At 55.9% G+C, this 17,103-nt stretch overlaps 1 protein-coding gene across 3 annotated transcripts in view; it reads left to right on the top strand.

Annotated features, from left to right (window-relative positions):
- The window catches only part of RTN4RL1 (reticulon 4 receptor like 1), a 73,792-nt gene extending 56,902 nt beyond the window's left edge, over positions 1-16,890 (top strand). For 2 of the 3 annotated variants that reach the window (XM_047708518.1, XM_047708519.1), the window contains exon 2: positions 13,472-16,890. In XM_047708518.1, coding sequence (XP_047564474.1) covers positions 13,472-14,796 — 1,325 coding nt within the window. In that variant the 3' untranslated portion in view covers positions 14,797-16,890. Of the gene's footprint in view, positions 1-8,056; positions 8,457-13,471 lie in introns of those variants that run through there. The other variant, XM_047708517.1, reaches the window with a different exon arrangement.
- Positions 16,891-17,103: the final 213 nt, after the last annotated feature.

Raw genomic sequence — 17,103 nt, 5'->3', positions numbered from 1 at the left:
GCTGTGTGGTTCCTCTGGCCCAGGCCCTCAGCACATGCTGTTCCCTCTGTCTGGAACCTCACCTCCCCCAACCCTCCCAGTGGAGTTCGTCTCAATCTTCAAATTCTCCCAGCCTTCCCGCTTCAACTGCCAAGGGAAGCCCCCACATTCCTCCTAGCTACTTGGATCTCTCTCTCTGGACTCCTCTTTTCAGGGTGTGATTGTGTATGGGTGTGACCATTTGAGGAGTATCTGATTCTGACTGTGGGGGGTGGGGTCACTGCCTGCCGAGCCCCCTCACTGGAGAGCCTCACAGAGGAAGGCACCTGGAGAGCTGCTGAATGGATGAATGGTCTAAGTTAAGCAGAAGTGTAAGATACAGAGCTCATATACAGCACGATCCCAATTTTATTGCTTTAAATAAAATTTTTATTTAAATTTTATATGTCCCTACATAAATGAAGGAAGTACAGAAAGAAAGCACAGCAAGGCACTGCCGGTGGTTGTCAAGGGTAATGGGATTGTGATGATTTTTCTTCCTTTTCACTTCTCTACTTTCCATGGTTTCCACAATTGGCAAGTATTACTTTAGAGTTAAAATAAATGATGAAGACTGGCTTTAAATAGAAAAACCTTATGGGGGAACATAGGGTTTGGGAACCACATGGGGAAAGCCCGTGCCACTTCTTCCTGGGTCAAAGCTCCCAGGCCTGGGGTCAGAGGCTGGAATGTGTTGCTGGCTGGTCCCTGGAGAAAGCACAGGGCTCAGGACCACAGGGAGGAGGACAGGAGGGAGGAGGAGGCAAATCAAGGCCTGGGACCTGAGATTCTTAGCTAGATCCTGCAAGATGTCTTTTTTCCCCCCTCCATAATGTATTTCCTTTATTAAATATTAAATGCATACATCAAAATATAATATGTTTAAGGGGCGCCTGGATGGCTCAGTCATTAAGCCTCTGCCTTCAGCTTGGGTCATAATCCCAGGGTCCTGGGATCAAGCCCTGAATCGGGCTCCCTGCTCAGCGGGAAGCCCACTTCTTCCTCTCCCACTCCCCCTGCTTATATTCCCTCTCTCCCTGTCTCTGTCCTTCAAATAAATAAATAAATAAAATCTAAAAAATATATATACATAGTATGTTTAAGGAATAGAGAATAATAAAACAAACATCCCCAAGTCCACTGCTCAAATTAAGACACAGAACACTACAAATACATTTAGAGCATTCCCTGCAGGGGTCTTAAGTAGCCAGTCAGGACTCTGCAGAGGGCTTAGAAGAGAGAGACCAGTGAGGCAAGGCCTGAAATGCCTTGTAAACTCATTTATCCTCTCAGGCATGAGGTACCTGGTGGCCTTTGGCTGCTAAAACTTACTGTATATCTACATCTGCCCACAATAAGGCTGCCTCCGCTAAGGAAAGCACCTGGCTTCCTTGCATTGGGCTCAGATTACATCAGCGCAATCATCCTTTCAGTCCTTCAGTTTCCAGGCATGTATAGGTGAGCTCCATGCACCATCTGGGCACCCCTGCTGTGGGAGGCAGGTGACTTTAAGAGAGTCGCGAGTGCCCAGACAGGAGGCCGCATGGAGGAGGGTGGGGGGGTTGAACCCAGAGGGAAGGGTTTGGGGAGGCTTCCTGGGACAGGTCCTGTCTGAGCCAAGTCCTCAAGTACATAAGTTAGACTTCTTTGGTTGTAAGCAAGAGAAATCTAGTGTGACTGACTAAGTGAAAGAGGAACTCTTTGGGGCTGTAATTGAAAACCCAAATCAGGGACGCTTGGGTGGCTCAGGGGGTCAAGCGTCTGCCTTCCGCTCAGGTCATGATCCCAGGGTCCTGGGATCAAGTCTCATATCAGGCTCCTTGCTTAGTGAGGAGCCTGCTTCTCTCTCTACCTGCCACTCTTTCTCCGTGTGCAGGTGTTTTTTTGTCTGACAAATAAATAAAATCTTTTAAAAAATGAAACTTTTAAAAAAATCACAATGACTATAACAAGAATTACTGTGTCCTATAAGAAGGTTGGAGATCCCAGGATTGATTGATTCCTTGGCTTAATAAGATTATTATGATCCAGGTTCTCTCCATCTTTTCGCTCTGCAGTCTTTGGTGAACTGGCTTTGGCCTTTAAGCCTTTATGTCCCTTCATGGCCTAAAGACAGTGTGTTGGCTCCAGGCATTTCATCCTTGCGGAGCCACACTCAGAGCAGGAAGTGAAAACATCCTTATGGCCATTTTCAAAAGAAGGACCCCGCCCCCAGGCCCTCGGTTGACGTTCTTTGTGTCTCATTGGTCAGAGTGGAGTCACATACTCCTATCTAGACCAATCACTGACAATGGAGTAGACTAATGGAGACTGCCTCTCTCCCACTCCTGGGGAGGAGTCTAGCTCCTCTAGAGCACGTGACTACCTGGTAATTGAATGAAATCTGGATCTTTTTTTAAATTAACATATTAACATATAATGTATTATTAGCCCCAGAGGTATAGGTCTGTGAATCATAGGCTTACACACTTCATAGCACTCACCATAGCACATACTGTCCCCAATGTCCATAACCCAACCACCCTCTCCCTAACCCCCCCCACCACAACCCTCAGTTTGTTTTGTGAGTTTTTTTTTTAAGATTTTATTTATTTATTTGACAGACAAAGATCACAAGTAGGCAGAGAAGCAGACAGAGAGAGAGGAAGGGAAGCAGGCTCCCCGCTGAGCAGAGAGCCCCATTTGGGGCTGGATCCCAGGACCCTGAGACCATGACCTGAGCCGGAGGCAGAGGCTTTAACCCCCTGAGCCACCCAGGCGCTCCCAGTCGGGGAGGGGTGGGGGTGTCTTATTTGTAACCAAAAGACACACCAGCCTTGACTAATTTAAATAAAAAGCAGATCTATTTACAGGTAACCCACAGGCTCTTTCAAACGGTTGGGAGCTCTACAGACTTGAGCGATCCCCCAAACAAAGACAAAGATACTTCCAGCTTGTACCTCCAATGTTCTGTTACAGCCACTGCCACTCTCCGTGTAAGCATTGGTCCCAGCTTAATTGCGCCATTAAGTCCTAGTTCAAAGTCTGGGGTTACGGACCTTGCCCAGTCTTCAGGGAAGGCTGGGAAAGTGCAGGCTTGACCTTTTCAGCTTCCACAAGGAGGGAAGGACTCATTTACATAAATTGGGAGATTTCCCAAATACAGGAAGAGGGTTTAGCAGCTGGGTAAGCAAGAGGAGTGACACATGTCCACAATGTACTATCCTGAAGGCATCTGGGGAAGACTGAGCTCGCAGAAGTGAGGAACTGGGTCTTTTGTCCCCAGAGCCCTCCTGGCATGGTGCCCGGCCCCAAGGAAGGGGTGGAGGGAATGTTTGCTGAGCACGTTCTGTCAGCAGGGGAGTGACGTGAGCAGACTTCATCAGAGGGGCCCGAGAGCCCCAGCCTCCAGCGGGTGGTGAGGAGGACTTGGGCAGGGGCTAGGCAGCGGGCACCAGAAACCTGGGTTTGCAAACACCTACCTTCTTGTCCCCCACAAACCTCTCATGTTATTGGGGTAGTTTGATTTAAACTCCCGCCCTCCTCCATACCTTGGCTCTCAGCTAATGACCCCTTTTTACTGAGGGAGACAAGAAGGCCGGGGAGGTAACTCCGTCATCCTGTCATTCGCACAGACCTGAGTCCCTCCCGTTGCTTCAGCGCTCAGGGGTCTCCGTTCCTTTGGCCCTACCACTTCTGCTTCAGTTTCTTCCCTCTCCCTCCTCCCAAACCATGCCCACAAGCCTGCAAACAAGCTCTAGTTTCTTCCATCTTTAAAAAGCAGACAACCTCCCAGGACTCCACCCCTCTCTGGGTGCTGCCCTGTTTCTCTGCTGCCTTCACAGCAAAGTTTCTGAATGAATGGCCTCTGGGTGCTCACAGACACTGCTCCCTGATGCCAACACCCCACCCCAGGTTTCTTCCCTGTCCCACTGAGGACAGGCTGGGCCGTGTGACTGACTCTGACCAGTGAAACATGAGCAGGAAGGCTGTGTGCTGCTTGAAACAGAAGCCCGTAGTTGCCCACAGTATCTGTCCTTTCTGTCCCCTCTGCCGTGAGACAGGTAGGGTTCTGGGTAGAAGATGTGTTCTCCACCCAGATCCCTGAGCAAGAAACCAGCCTCTGTCATGAGTCACTGAGACCCTGGGGCCACTTGTCACATATCCATGCCCTGACTTGTCCTGACTGACCCAGTGCTGTCTCCCCATTCACTCTTCCTCCCCTTCTAGCGTGCATTCTGCGCCCACCTTTCTCCCAGAAATGAACTTTCTGACATCACCAGTTATCTCCATGTTGCCAAACAGCCTTACTTCATCTCTCAGCCCCCATCCTGGAGGAGTCCGCTTTCCTTCTTGGACCACTCTTGTCTTCGGTCACACCACGTGCCGTGGCTTTCCTTTGACGTCACTGGCCACTCCTTCTCCTTTACATTCCAGAATTGTGTTGCTGGAGGCCTCAATCCTGTATCCCCTCTCTTGACAGGTGGCTTCATCCATTCCCACAGATTTAAATACCATCTCTATGCCCATGACTCCTGAGTGAGCTTCTCACCTCCGGTTTGCCGCCAGTTAAACATCTCTGTCTGGCTCCGCAGACTTTGCATGTCCTAAATGGAGCTCCCCAAAGCAGGCCCCCATGCCTGCTTTCCCAGGGTTCCTCCCATCTTACTGTACCCTTATCCTCTGGAGCCACCCCATCCCTTCCTCACCCTGGTCCACCTGTGTGTCCTGTGAATTCTACATCCTAAACATTTCTCATTCTGTCTACTGCACTCTGATTCCATGGCCCCACCCCTCTTTTTGTCCCCTCATCTATGCTCCAGTAGCAGCCCCCCAAATCCCATCATGCTGCTCCCCCTTCACGCTCTTCCGTGGCTGCTCACCACACCCAGAATTAGATCCAGACTCTTCAACCAAGGCTTTCAAGTCCCTACAAAGCCTGCCTCCTACTTTTCTGACTGCATCTCCTGCCCGTCCCTTCTTCCCTCATCTATACTAAGTTTGGTCCTTTCCCATGGCCTTTGCATCTGCTGTTCCCTCTGTTCTTTGGCTCCTTTCTTTCCTTTAGGTTTCAGCTCAGGTGTTGCTGCTCAAGGAGGCCCTGCATGAGCACACAAACTAATGTCAGTACCCTCCCCCCGCCGTTTGTCTCAGTCTTTCTTTTTTTTTAGAGACTTTTTTTAATTTATTTGAGAGAGAGAGAGACAGAGATAACGAGGGAGAGCACGAGCAGGAGGAGAGGAAGGCAGAGGCTCAAGCAACTGAGTCACCCAGGTGCCCAAATTTGTCCCCGTCTTAACCTCCTTGTGTCCCCAGTGTCTACTACCCTTTGTCAGTTGGGTCTTGTCTGGTCCCTTTGCTTAATCATCTCCCTGCCGGAGTGTGTAGGCTCCGTGAGGGAAGGAGCTGGATCTCACTGTTGCAGCACGAAGCTCAGAGCAAACTCGTGTGAATGAAGGAGTCAGGGGACAGATTCAGAACAGGGTGGTCGGGTGATCGATACCCCAGGTGTGAATTCTGAACGCCTTTCGCTGACAACAAGGAAAGGGTGGCTGTTCCAGGAACTAGGAACAAGGGCTCCTGGAAGAGAGTTCTGTACCTGCTTCTCACAGGCTGGGTCCTGTCTCCTGTTTCGTGTCAGCCAGTGCCAGGGCCTTCAGGATTTGGTAGATCACTGGCCCTACTCTCTCTCCCTCACATCCCCTCAGTGACCCCCAGTCAGGTAATAGACACTTGCCCCTGGGGACAGTCCTAGGCCCACAGAGGTTCACCTGCCCCACCAAACACAGCTGAGATACCACTCCAGTTTCAGTGAACCTGTCTGGATGCAGGTCGGTACACAGTTTGCTGTGGTTCTGAGGGAGGGACAGTGGGCTCCAGGGTTTGGAGGGAGGAGGCAGGACTCAGAGCATTCTCGAAACCTCCTGGGAAGGACTGGCTCTCAGAAGCGCACAACCCTCAGCCTTGGGCTGTCATAGCCCAGATTCTGGGGCCCCCAGACTGAGAAGCAAATTTGAATAACATGGGACACACCCGAGCTGAAGGTAGAGCCCGAATACCTGGGGCATTCTGCAGAGAGTCAGCAGCTCCAGATGGAGATGGATGGAGATGGATGGACTGCGAGGAAGGGCAAAGTAGAGAGGTCAAGACCCCATCCCCACCTGCTGTGCCCTGGGGGCAGCCAAGGCCTGGCAGGGAAGAAACTTGAACCTAAGTCTGAGCCCAGACTCCGTGTCTGATCTGTCAGGTCCCTCTGCCACGCCTCTGGGCTCTGGGAGCGGCAGGATGGGTGGGTGAAAGCCAGGGTATACTGGGGGTTGGGGAGAACCCCGAAGGGGTGAGCAGCAGCTCCCTTGATAACAGTACCAGTAATACGGTCATCACCCTTGGCAATGCCTCTCCTTCAGCTCGCCCTGGGCTACGGTTCAGGGGCACAGCCTCACTGAGCGCTTCCAACACCCAGTAAGACAGATGCTCGGCCTCCCAGTTCCTGGACTGAAAAACTGAGGCCTTGGAAGTTTAGTGACCCGCGCAGGTTGCCCAGCTGAAGGGTGCTCCCAGTGGGGCTGATCCCAAAGCCAGGCAATACTGGGGTATAGAGAGGCTCACACCAGCCTCCAGCATCGCACCTGCCCCCCAAGAAGGCACCCTGCAGCAAGGAGGTGGCAGACGCGGCTAGGCCAAGCTGGGGAGCCTGTAGGGAGGCCCCCTGAGAGCTCAGCGGCCCGGTTAGTACGGCCTCCCAGCCAGGCCTGTGCAAGGGGCTCGCCATGGCAGGAAAAAGCCAAGGACTCTTCTGGTAAGGGGCCACTGGCTTCCCACTGCTGAAAGTGACCCTGGAGTAGGTAGGGCATTGAGCCTGTAGGGAGGAGAGTGGGAGCTAAAGGCAAAGCCAGAGTGAGTGTTGAGATAAAACAGGGAGATCGCAGACCCGGGCCCCCTCTCTGGGCTGGAGTTCAGGGATGCTGCCGGACGAAAACGCCGAGGCCGCCAGCCCCCTTGGTGGCCTCCAGAGATAAGCATGAGCTTGCACACACACATGCCTGTACTCAGATACTGCATGCACGTGTATATGAGGCCGTGTGCACGCATGGCTAAACACGCACAGTAGTACACGTGTGCACAGAAATGTATTCAGATCCATGCGCGCACACACAGGTTCCATGTAGGCTGGACCTGCTTCCCAGGCTGCAGGCAGTAGACCTGAGGCGTGGGTTTCTAGAGAACACTTCTGCTTCCTGCCTGTGTGTCCCCTCCCCTTCCTGGGCCCAGAGATTTTGGTTTTCAGAAGGAGGGCTTGGTCTTGGCCTCAGATAGGGTGACTGATTTGTCCTGGTTTGTTTGGGCCTTACCGGTTTTAGCCCTGAAAGTCCCAAGTCCTAGGAGAGCCCTGAGTCCCAGGCCAAGCTGGGTTGGTCAACTGCCCCTTAGGCCTGGTGTGTATCTTCCCTTGCCGAACTCTCCCCACCCTCTGTCCCTTCTCTGATGGCCCAGGGGCCATCTAGAGAGAGCCACAGCTGAGGCTGCTCTTCCTGGCGGCCTCGGTATTAGTTAAGAACCACTCGGTTTATTGAGCACCTGCTATGTTCCAGGCACCGTTCTAGGCCCCAGGGGCTCAGCAGGGAACGCCCCAGACAAAATCACTGTCCTCAGGGAGTTGACATTCAGTGGGAGGGGACAGGAAAGGAGCAAGATAAAAAAATAAATGAGATAATTTATTAGAGGAGGATGAGTGTTAAGCAGGGAAATAAAATAGGGATGGGTTCCTTCCCTATTTTAAATAGGCTGCTCTGGAAGGCCTGACTGAGAATGTGACCCTGGGAGAGACTGGAAGGCTGGGGTCAGGGCAGGGGCCCTGCAGGTGTCCTGGGCAGCTCTCCAGGAGGAAGGAGCAGCCAAAAGTTGGAGGCAGGACACACCCAACACGTGAAAAAGAGGAGGAAGGAGGAAGAGGATGGGGAAGGAAGGGTGAGAGTTGGGGGACGGTGGTCAGGGCTCTGGTAAAGACTGAAGGGTCTTACTGAGCACAATGGGGCCAAGGAGAGTTTGAGTGGAGGGGTCACATGCTCTGACTCAGACTTGCGCTGCTGTGTTAGGAGACATGGAGGGGCAAGGCTGGGGGCCTGGGGACTGCTCAGGAGCCTATCGCACTAGGCCAGGGGAGAGATGACGGGGGCCCAGGCTGGGGTGGTGGCTGGGAGACACGGGTGGATTCTGGGTATGTTTTGAAGTTGCGCCCGCAGGACTCCTGGCAGACTGGGCATGAAGTTAGAGAGAGGAGTTGGCATGAGTCCGAGGTTCTTGCCTGAGCAGCCAGAATGAAGGCGCTGCCTTCACCAGAGACGGAGAAGATGCGAAGATGTGGGTGAAGGCGGCTTGGGGGGCGGAGGAGCCACGGCTCACCTTCGGAGGGCCTGCGTCGGACACATGGAGGTCTGGAGGAGGCAGGTGGATCACAGGTGTCTTCAGCGGTGCTCGCTTCGGCAGCACATATACTAAAATTGGAACAGGTGTCTTCAGCGGGGGCTGAGGAGGGAAGCCCAGTCTCCCTGGACTGGCTTCCTTGTCTCCAGGGCTGGGCCAGGCTGGGGTGAGGGGACGCTACAGGAAGTGGCCTGCACTGGGGTGTGGCATGGAGGGATGGTGCCAAGTGGGCTGGGGCGCCAGTAGCTCTGTCCAGCGCAGCCAGCCTGGCCCGAGGCTGTTATCTGACCAGCAGAGCCATTTGGTTAGCATCGATTGGCTCAGGGCAAAGCAGCTGGCAAGGCTGGGGCAGGAGGGTCGGGGAGAGGGGCCCTGTGGGGAGGGCGGGGGCTGTAGAGCCAGAGGGATTGGCCACAGGACTGATGAGTCTCTGAGGCTCCAGGAGCCCTGCGGACCTGCCTGGGGGCCTTCAGGGGATTCCAGTCCATGGGGCTGTCCCTGCGCTGGTGTAGGGAGAGGTGGTGGGGGTGGGGGATCTGAGACCTTGGGGTCAGGGAGGGCCTGCCCCAGGCAACTTGGAGCTTCTGGATTTGAAGGCAGGGGGTGAGGCCTGTTCCACCACCCTCTTCACCAGCTTTGTGGCCTCTGCCAGCCTCTCCGCCCCCACCTCCAACCCCCATGTGCCTCATTTCTTCTGCGATAGGTGTGGGGGTGTGAGGAGTCCATGTAAAGAACCTGATCCGTGTTTAGGACTGGGTCCTCCTTGGTTAGCTCCCTCCTGCTTCCAGGGTGGGCAAGCTGCAGGACCCTGCCACTCTGGTCATCTGGCCTGGGACTGGACCAGAGGTCCTGTCAGTGCTGGTTCCAATGGTGACCTCTCTGGCCTCCCCAGGCCTGGGTGTCCCCAGCCTCACAGAGCTGGTGTTACAGCTTCTTGGAAGCTCTGGCTACTCATAGAGGCAGAGAAAACAGAGGGTCTGGGGTAAGGGAGGGGCACACTGCTGTTTCCCCACCTGAGTGCCTTTGCATATGCTGTGCCTTCTGCCTGTTATGCCCTTCCCCCCCCATCCTGCCAGGTCCAGCTCCACAGGACCCTTCATAAGCACATCTGGGGTTGCTGAGTAGCCTGGATGAGGTGCTGCCCATGTTCCAGCCACTCATCCCCTCCCACTGCCAGGTCCCTCCCAGCAGGTGAAGGGTTTTGTGTTTTGTAGGAAGGAGGACGTGTAAACAATACAATCTCTACTGGGGGTATTCTCTATGCTATACCAGGGGAGCAGAAGGCTTCATGGAGGAGGTGGCATAGGGGTGGCAGAGACCTTCCCTGAGCTTCCCCTTATATATACACCCTTAGGTGCCTACTCTGGGCCCCAGCACCTGACCAGACTGCCTGGGATTGGGGACCCCTCTATCTGCTAATGAACACACGAGGGCTTGCCCAGTTCATCCCGGGGCTCCTCCCTGGGCTCCTCCCTGCCCTAGCACATTGGACACTGCAAGAGGGCAAGTACTGAAAGGAGGAAAGAATGAATGAGCCTGTGGAGCCTCAGGTGAGCTCAGATGTGTGGGAGGCCAGGAGGTTTGGGAGCAGCCAAGCAGTCAGTGGGGCGCGTGTCCCTGGAGGAGAGAAGGAGGAGAGCCTGAGGAAGGAGGGATGAGGCCCAGCCTGGCTTTCTTCAGCCCCTTGAGGCAGAGCAGCACCCCCTGCTCCACCAGGAGAGGGCTGAGGAGGTAGATGGGAGGGGGTGCACCTCCCCTTCACAGGCTGCTAATTTGTGATCTTAAAGTACTCAGCAAAGACACCCGCCTCATTGTTAGTACCTTAATCAGGCAATCAGCGGGGTTGGGGCTCCCACTGGCACACGGAGGGGGCACAGGAGGAGCTGCCTAGCTGGGTGACTGAAGCACCCATTGGCTTGAGCACAGGGGCTAGAGGTGGGTGAGTTTGGCTGGGAGGGCTGGTCAGGGCCTTGGAGATGGGACCAGCTTCCAGGGTGGAAAAGCAAATTCAGCAGGGACCCACCCCAGTGCCAAGTGGAAGGAGGCAGGGGTAGGGCAAGGGCAGGTTCCTTGGGCTGGCTCCCAGGCACGTGGGCGGCACAGAAGGATGGAGAGCGGCTCCAAGAAGTTGGCTGGGGGCCCTGCCTCCTCCTGGGCCCCTCTCATAGGAAGGACATGGAGGGCTCCTGCCCTGGGTCCTGCCTTCACCCCACACACCTGCCAAGGTGTGTTCACTTGCTGGCTGCTCAGCCCATACCTAGATTTGGGGGCACTTGTTTTTTTTTCATCCAAACTGGGGTCTCTGCTTGGTTTCCCTGTGCCCCGACATTCCCTGGGATCACCTAGGAATCTTCTAGACACCTTCTAAGGAAGGGTTATGGTTCTGCTTGGGTCCCCCAGCTTCTCAGGGGACACTTCAGAGAAGCCCAGCCCTGGGGCCTTATGGGGACACAGCCACAACATCAGGTAGAAGGTTTGTCAGCCCCCATCCAGGTCAGTGGGGGCCAGGGAAACCCCCCACCATGTGTAATGCTGGGGATCAGAGGAGTGCAAGCAGGAGCACTTTGTAAACTTCATAAGCTGCACAAATGTCGAGTGGTATTAGTACTAAGCCTGCCATAGCTTACCCCTGCCCCCAGGGTCTGGTGTGGCACTGTGTGTCCCACAAGCACCAGTTCATGGCCATGGCCTGGTCCCCTTTAGCACAATGAGCCCTGTGAAGGCCCTTGAGCTGGGAGGGGACCCCCAGAGCCCCCCAGAATGGCAAGGTGGGGACCGCTTCCCTGGGGTGAGGTTCCTGGGAGACAGCAGCCTGGGCAGGGGTGAGGGGTGCCTGCCGAGAGAGGGGAAAAGGGGTGTCAGATTCTGTGGAAGCTGCAGCCAGTGTGGGGTGGGCCCTCCTCCCACCCCTGGCTTTTGGAGACTCAAATCATCTCGCAGGCTCCCCAAGACTCAGTTGGGGCTTGGTGTCCACGCTCCTAGTCCCTCACACTCTTGCTTCCCCCTGCACAGCTGGGACCCTCTGCCAGACTGTGGTGGGCAATGGGGGCCTCAAAGTCAGACCTGAGTCTCCATGTGGGGCACACTGGAAAAGCTATCACCTCCTACTCATGTTACAGAGAGGGAAACTGAGGCTGAGGCCTGCAGGCCATTTAGTGGTGGTTATGACTGAAGACAGCAGGAACCACCTAGAGCGTGGCCCGGCCCAGAAAGGGTCCTTACAGCTGCACTGCCACCACCGCCGCCGCCACCGAGGTCATAATTGCTCTGAAATCACAACCGAACCCAATTATGCAAAAATGAAATTATATGCGATGATTTTTATGTTGAAAACGTTCGGTGGAAGCCGGGTGATTACAGGGGGATGGGAAGCAGCTGCCACTCTCTGGGAGCCCATAACTCCCAACAGCTGGGAACTGTCACTTATTTACGATGCTGTTTCTGCCGGGAATGAGGGGGTGGCAGTGGCGGCTGGGCCTGCCTGAGACTGGCCAGGAGGCTAAGCCAGCAGCAGGCCTGGGAGCCTGGCCTAGTGGCCCAGGTGAGGCTGGGAGCAGGCCGGTTGGAGAGTGGCCAGGAGTGTGAGTTCTTTCTACATGCTTTGGGCAGAGCTGACAGCAGGAATCAGCTGAGCTGCCCCAGGGCCTGGCCTTCTCCCCAGAGGCCCGGCTGGCCAAGCTGGAAGGGACGGGCAAGAGGCCAAAACTGGGCAGGGACGAGATGGCTGCCTGGCCCTGCAGGGTGGGGGTTACCGGCTGGAGCCTGTCCTCGCACGCTGGCGCGCCTGCCGGGCAGCCTGGGGCAGCTGCGACCCTGGAAAAAGGCAGGTAATGATGATCGTCTATAATGAGGCCTCTCGGATAATGAGCACGGGGCTATTATCCGACCACAGGCTGGACACATCCGAAAATAAATTATTTTAAGGATCCATTAACGAATGCCTAATTAATGCCAATTAGAGGGAAGCTACAGAGGAAATGCTCCGGACGGTCGAGAGGCAAAGCCTTGTTTGCAACCACCAGCGGGGAGCACACGCCTGGGAGTGAGGTGCGGAGAGGGGAGGGGCCAGAAGATGGACCAGATAAGGGAGGCCCCAAAACCAGGCAGCCCTTCACACACGTCCCCTTAGCACATCCTCACAGCGCCGCAAGGAACACTAGTACTATTTAGAAATGAGGAAACTGAGTCACAGAGCGCTTTCACGTATTTGAGGACACAGAAGGCACCCTAAATGAGACAGCTTTTGAGATGAACTTTGGTGTCTTGCATGCATGCTTTGTTATTAAGAAGACGCTAAAAGACTTGAGGCGCCTGGGTGGCTCAGTCGTTGGGCGTCTGCCTTGTTCAGTCGTTGGGCGTGTGCCTTCGGCTCAGGTCATGATCCCGGAGTCCTGGGATCGAGCCCCTGCATCGGGCTCCCTGCTTCTCCCTCTTCCACTCCCGTGCTTGTGTTCCCTCTCTCACTTTCTCTGTCAAATAAATAAAATATTAAAAAAAAAAAAGAATACATTAAAGGACTCTTCAGGCCTCCATATATTTACTTTGTTAGACCAGGAGTCTGAATCAGTACCTGTTCATGTGCATCAGTACCTGGTCATGATTCAGACCAGGAGTCTGAATCAGTACCTGTTATAGGAGTGAGTGGCAGAGCTGGGAGAGGAACGCCCACCCCCGGACGGCCCGTGGGAGTCTGGGGGAGGGGTTAGGGCTTGGGGCGGGACTTTAGGGCACGGCGCGCGCGTTCTGGGCGCGCGTCCCCGAGCTCTCCTCACAGCAGGGCCTGTCGTTGGCCCCCTCCGCGGGGGTGGAGCGCCAGAGTGTCATCTGTCGGTGCGTGAGGGCCCCGCTTGGGCCTGACCCCCGCCTTCCTCCCAGCAGGAACCTCCCACAGAGGGCTGCCACCCCAGACCGCGGAGCTGGGCACAGCCCAGGACAGAGCCCTGCCAAGGGGTGGGGGGATGGTTCGCCTGTCCGTCCCCCGCCTCCCCGAGCCACCCCTGACCTGGCTGTGCTCTCTCTCCCCTCTCCATCTCCCCCCCCCCCGCCCCAGGGTGCTGTGTGGAACTATTGCTGCTGCTGCTGGCCGGGGAGCTGCCCCTGGGCGGCGGCTGCCCGCGGGACTGCGTGTGCTACCCGGCACCCATGACCGTCAGCTGCCAGGCGCACAACTTCGCCGCCATCCCCGAGGGTATCCCAGAGGACAGCGAACGCATCTTCCTGCAGAACAACCGCATCACCGTCCTCCAGCAGGGCCATTTCAGCCCGGCTATGGTCACCCTGTGGATCTACTCCAACAACATCACCTTCATTGACCCCAACACCTTCGAGGGCTTCGTGCACCTGGAGGAGCTGGACCTTGGCGACAACCGGCAGCTGCGGACGCTGGCGCCGGAGACCTTCCAGGGCCTGGTGAAGCTGCACGCCCTCTACCTCTACAAGTGCGGGCTCAGCGCCCTGCCCGCAGGCATCTTCGGCGGGCTGCACAGCCTGCAGTACCTCTACCTGCAGGACAATCACATCGAGTACCTCCAGGATGACATCTTCGTGGACCTGGTCAACCTCAGCCACCTGTTCCTCCATGGCAACAAGCTGTGGAGCCTGGGCCAGGACACGTTCCGGGGACTGGTGAACTTGGACCGGCTGCTGCTGCACGAGAACCAGCTGCAGTGGGTCCACCACAAGGCTTTCCACGACCTCCGCCGGCTGACCACTCTCTTTCTCTTCAACAACAGCCTGTCGGAGCTGCAGGGCGACTGCCTGGCGCCCTTAGGAGCCCTGGAGTTCCTCCGCCTCAACGGGAATGCCTGGGACTGCGGCTGCCGGGCTCACTCGCTGTGGGAATGGCTGCGAAGGTTCCGCGGCTCCAGCTCTGCGGTCCCCTGCGCCTCCCCCGAGGCGCGCCAAGGCCAGGACCTGAAGCTGCTGAGGGCCGAGGACTTCCGGAACTGCACGGGTCCAGCCTCGCCGCACCAGATCAAGTCGCACACACTCACCACCACCGACAGGGCCGCTCGCAAGGAGCACTACCCGCCCCGTGGCCCCGCCAGGGACAAGGGCCACCCTCATGGCCCCCTGCCCGGCTCCCGCCCAGGCTACAGGAAGCCCGGCAAGAACTGCACCAGCCACAGGAATCGCAACCAGGTGTCCAAGGCAGGCGCCGGGAAGCAGGCCCACGAGCTGCAGGACTACGCCCCTGACTACCAGCACAAGTTCAGCTTTGACATCATGCCCACCACCAGGCCCAAGAGGAAGGGCAAATGTGCCCGCAGGACCCCCATCCGTGCCCCCAGCGGGGTGCAGCAGGCCTCTTCGGGCAGTTCCCTGGGAGCCTCCCTCCTGGCCTGGATACTGGGGCTGGTGGTCACTCTTCGCTGAAGACCTGGGCCACCAGCACCCAGCACTGCCACATGTCCACCAAGGAACAGAATCTCTTCTTTTTTTGAACAAGCGGAGGGTCTGCTGGGTTTCGGGCAAAGGCTGGTAAAGGCTTCAGCTGCTGTCTGGGCCCTGCCCCCGTGGATTATAAAACCCAAAGTGTACAGCCCCAAAGTGGGAAGGGATTTGAGCATCACACCCAGCTGTCCCGGCCAGGCCCTGGCGAGAGCCCGCAGACAGCATCCATCCAGCAAGGCAGTTAAAGCACGCAAAATGAATCCTTCATTAGCAACAATGGGACAGTGCCCCTCGCCCCCCCAGGAGCTGGGCTCTGTGGAATCCCAGTGACTGGAGAGGTCTGAAGGGCCCCGCCATTCCTGGAGGAAGCAGGACTCAGAGGAGAACAGACGAGGCTCACCCAAGCAGCTGGGTGGCCCAGCCATCTGGGAGCACAGGAGCAGGTGACATTTTGGCCCTTGCCTGAGGCCACAGAGTCAACCTGCCCTCACTCCAGCCCTTAGTCTCTCCCCCAGGGGGGAACGCCTCTCATTCCTGATGTCTCAGGCAACCCTGGCACACCCAGGCCCAGCTGCTGGGCTCCAAGAACCAATTACCAAAGGAAAGATCATCAGAGGCTGAAATTCAGAACTGCATCGAATGCAGTGAGGCTCTCACAGGAAGTGCAGTTATAACTTGACTTATAACTAAACTTGACTTATAACTTGACTTATAACTAAGTCAACTTATATATATATACATATATATATATATGTATATATATATACACACGGTCCACACACATGCACAGGGCCCCTCCCCACCCCCCTACCAAACTGTATGTCTTCTCATGTTTATAAACTATACAGAAAACTATATCTGTTGAACTAAGGGTTGTATTGGTGATTTCTAGCAAGAGAAGAGTTGTAGGGTTTTTGTCTAGAATCCCAACCTGGCAATGACAGTCCCCGTCATAACCTGGGCTTGCCAGGGCCTAGGGCAAAGTGTCAGTGGGAAGGGCCAGGGAGAAGAAGGGGAGGCAGCAAGAATCACTTCAGGGGACCAATCTTCTTCGATGTTTAGAGCATCGCCTTGTTTTTATATGCAACACAAGTCCGGCTGCCACCCCAGAGCACCCCATCACCCCCACTGTACCAGGGGTCGTTGTCAGGGGCGAGAAGTGAGAAGCAGCTCATGGGACATCAGGAGGGCTTGATGGAGAAGGGAACCAGGAGGGGCTCTGGGTCTTTTTTTTGCTGACAGGCAGGCAGCAACCACAGTGTTAGCCCAAGAGGCCGGGCAGTGTCATCGTCAGCCTAGCATTTTTGCCAGTGACGGTCTGGACAGGCTGGGGAGACTCCGGGCATGAGCCCAGGACTCCAGCACGGCTCAGCTGCTGATTTTTTCCTTGAGGCTCTTTGATGGCCAGCCCAGCAAGGGTCCTGTGCTCAGTGGCAGGAGGGAAAGCATCAGGTGGCCTTAGCAGAAGGGGAACAAAGAGGGCATTTCAAGAACCATCTCAGGCATTTCTGCGTTACGGAGGCCCCCTCCCTCCTGGCCCTTCTGAAGATGCCCAGGGACCGGCGGCGGTGGCGGAGGGGGCCAGACTCAGGGGTCAGGAGTGGGGATGTGTGCAGGGCATGGAACAGGCAAGCCCATTCAGGGGACAGTGGCTCCAGTCAAGGTTGGCCATGCTGCTGGCCAGGGCCCTGCTGGGTGCCATCTCCTCTGAGCTCTGCCCAAACCTGAATTCCCCACCAGAGAGGATGTGTGTGAGGAGCAAGAAACACCGAATCCAATGAAGAGAGAAAAACAATAATAAAAAAAATTTCTCTTGGACAAGAACCCTGTTTCTCATTTCCTAACCCTACATTCCCAAAGTGGTGGCAGATCGCAGGCTTTTGTGGGGTGGGCGAGCCTGGCCAGGCACAGCGTGTTTGCTGGCGGGAAGAGCCATATGGGGCAGGGGCACGCTGACTCACTGGGATGCATGTGTGCACACATGTGCGAACACACGCACACACACACACACACACGTTCTCCGTTCTAGGGTTCTTCCCTCACCCTCACGGAACATGACTCACTTCCCACACCCTGGCTGTGGTTCGGCCTAGTCTCTGCGGCTCTTTCTGGACCAGGCTGGTCCTGGATCCTTCCTGGCTGGTTCCCAAGAGCCGCACCCGCGGCAGCTGAGCTGTGGATTCTTCGGGGCCTCAGGAGTGGCCAGAAGGGAGCTGCCAGTTCCTGGGGCCCAAAGGGCTTCCCAGGAGGCCAGGGATCCACTGAGACAGCAGCAGAGAGGGTCTGGGG

The sequence above is a fragment of the Lutra lutra genome, chromosome 16, assembly GCF_902655055.1.
Source record: "Lutra lutra chromosome 16, mLutLut1.2, whole genome shotgun sequence".
Classification (NCBI taxonomy): domain Eukaryota; kingdom Metazoa; phylum Chordata; class Mammalia; order Carnivora; family Mustelidae; genus Lutra; species Lutra lutra.
The sequence above is the reverse complement of the archived record's forward strand: the minus strand, read 5'-3'. Positions and strand labels throughout refer to the sequence as shown.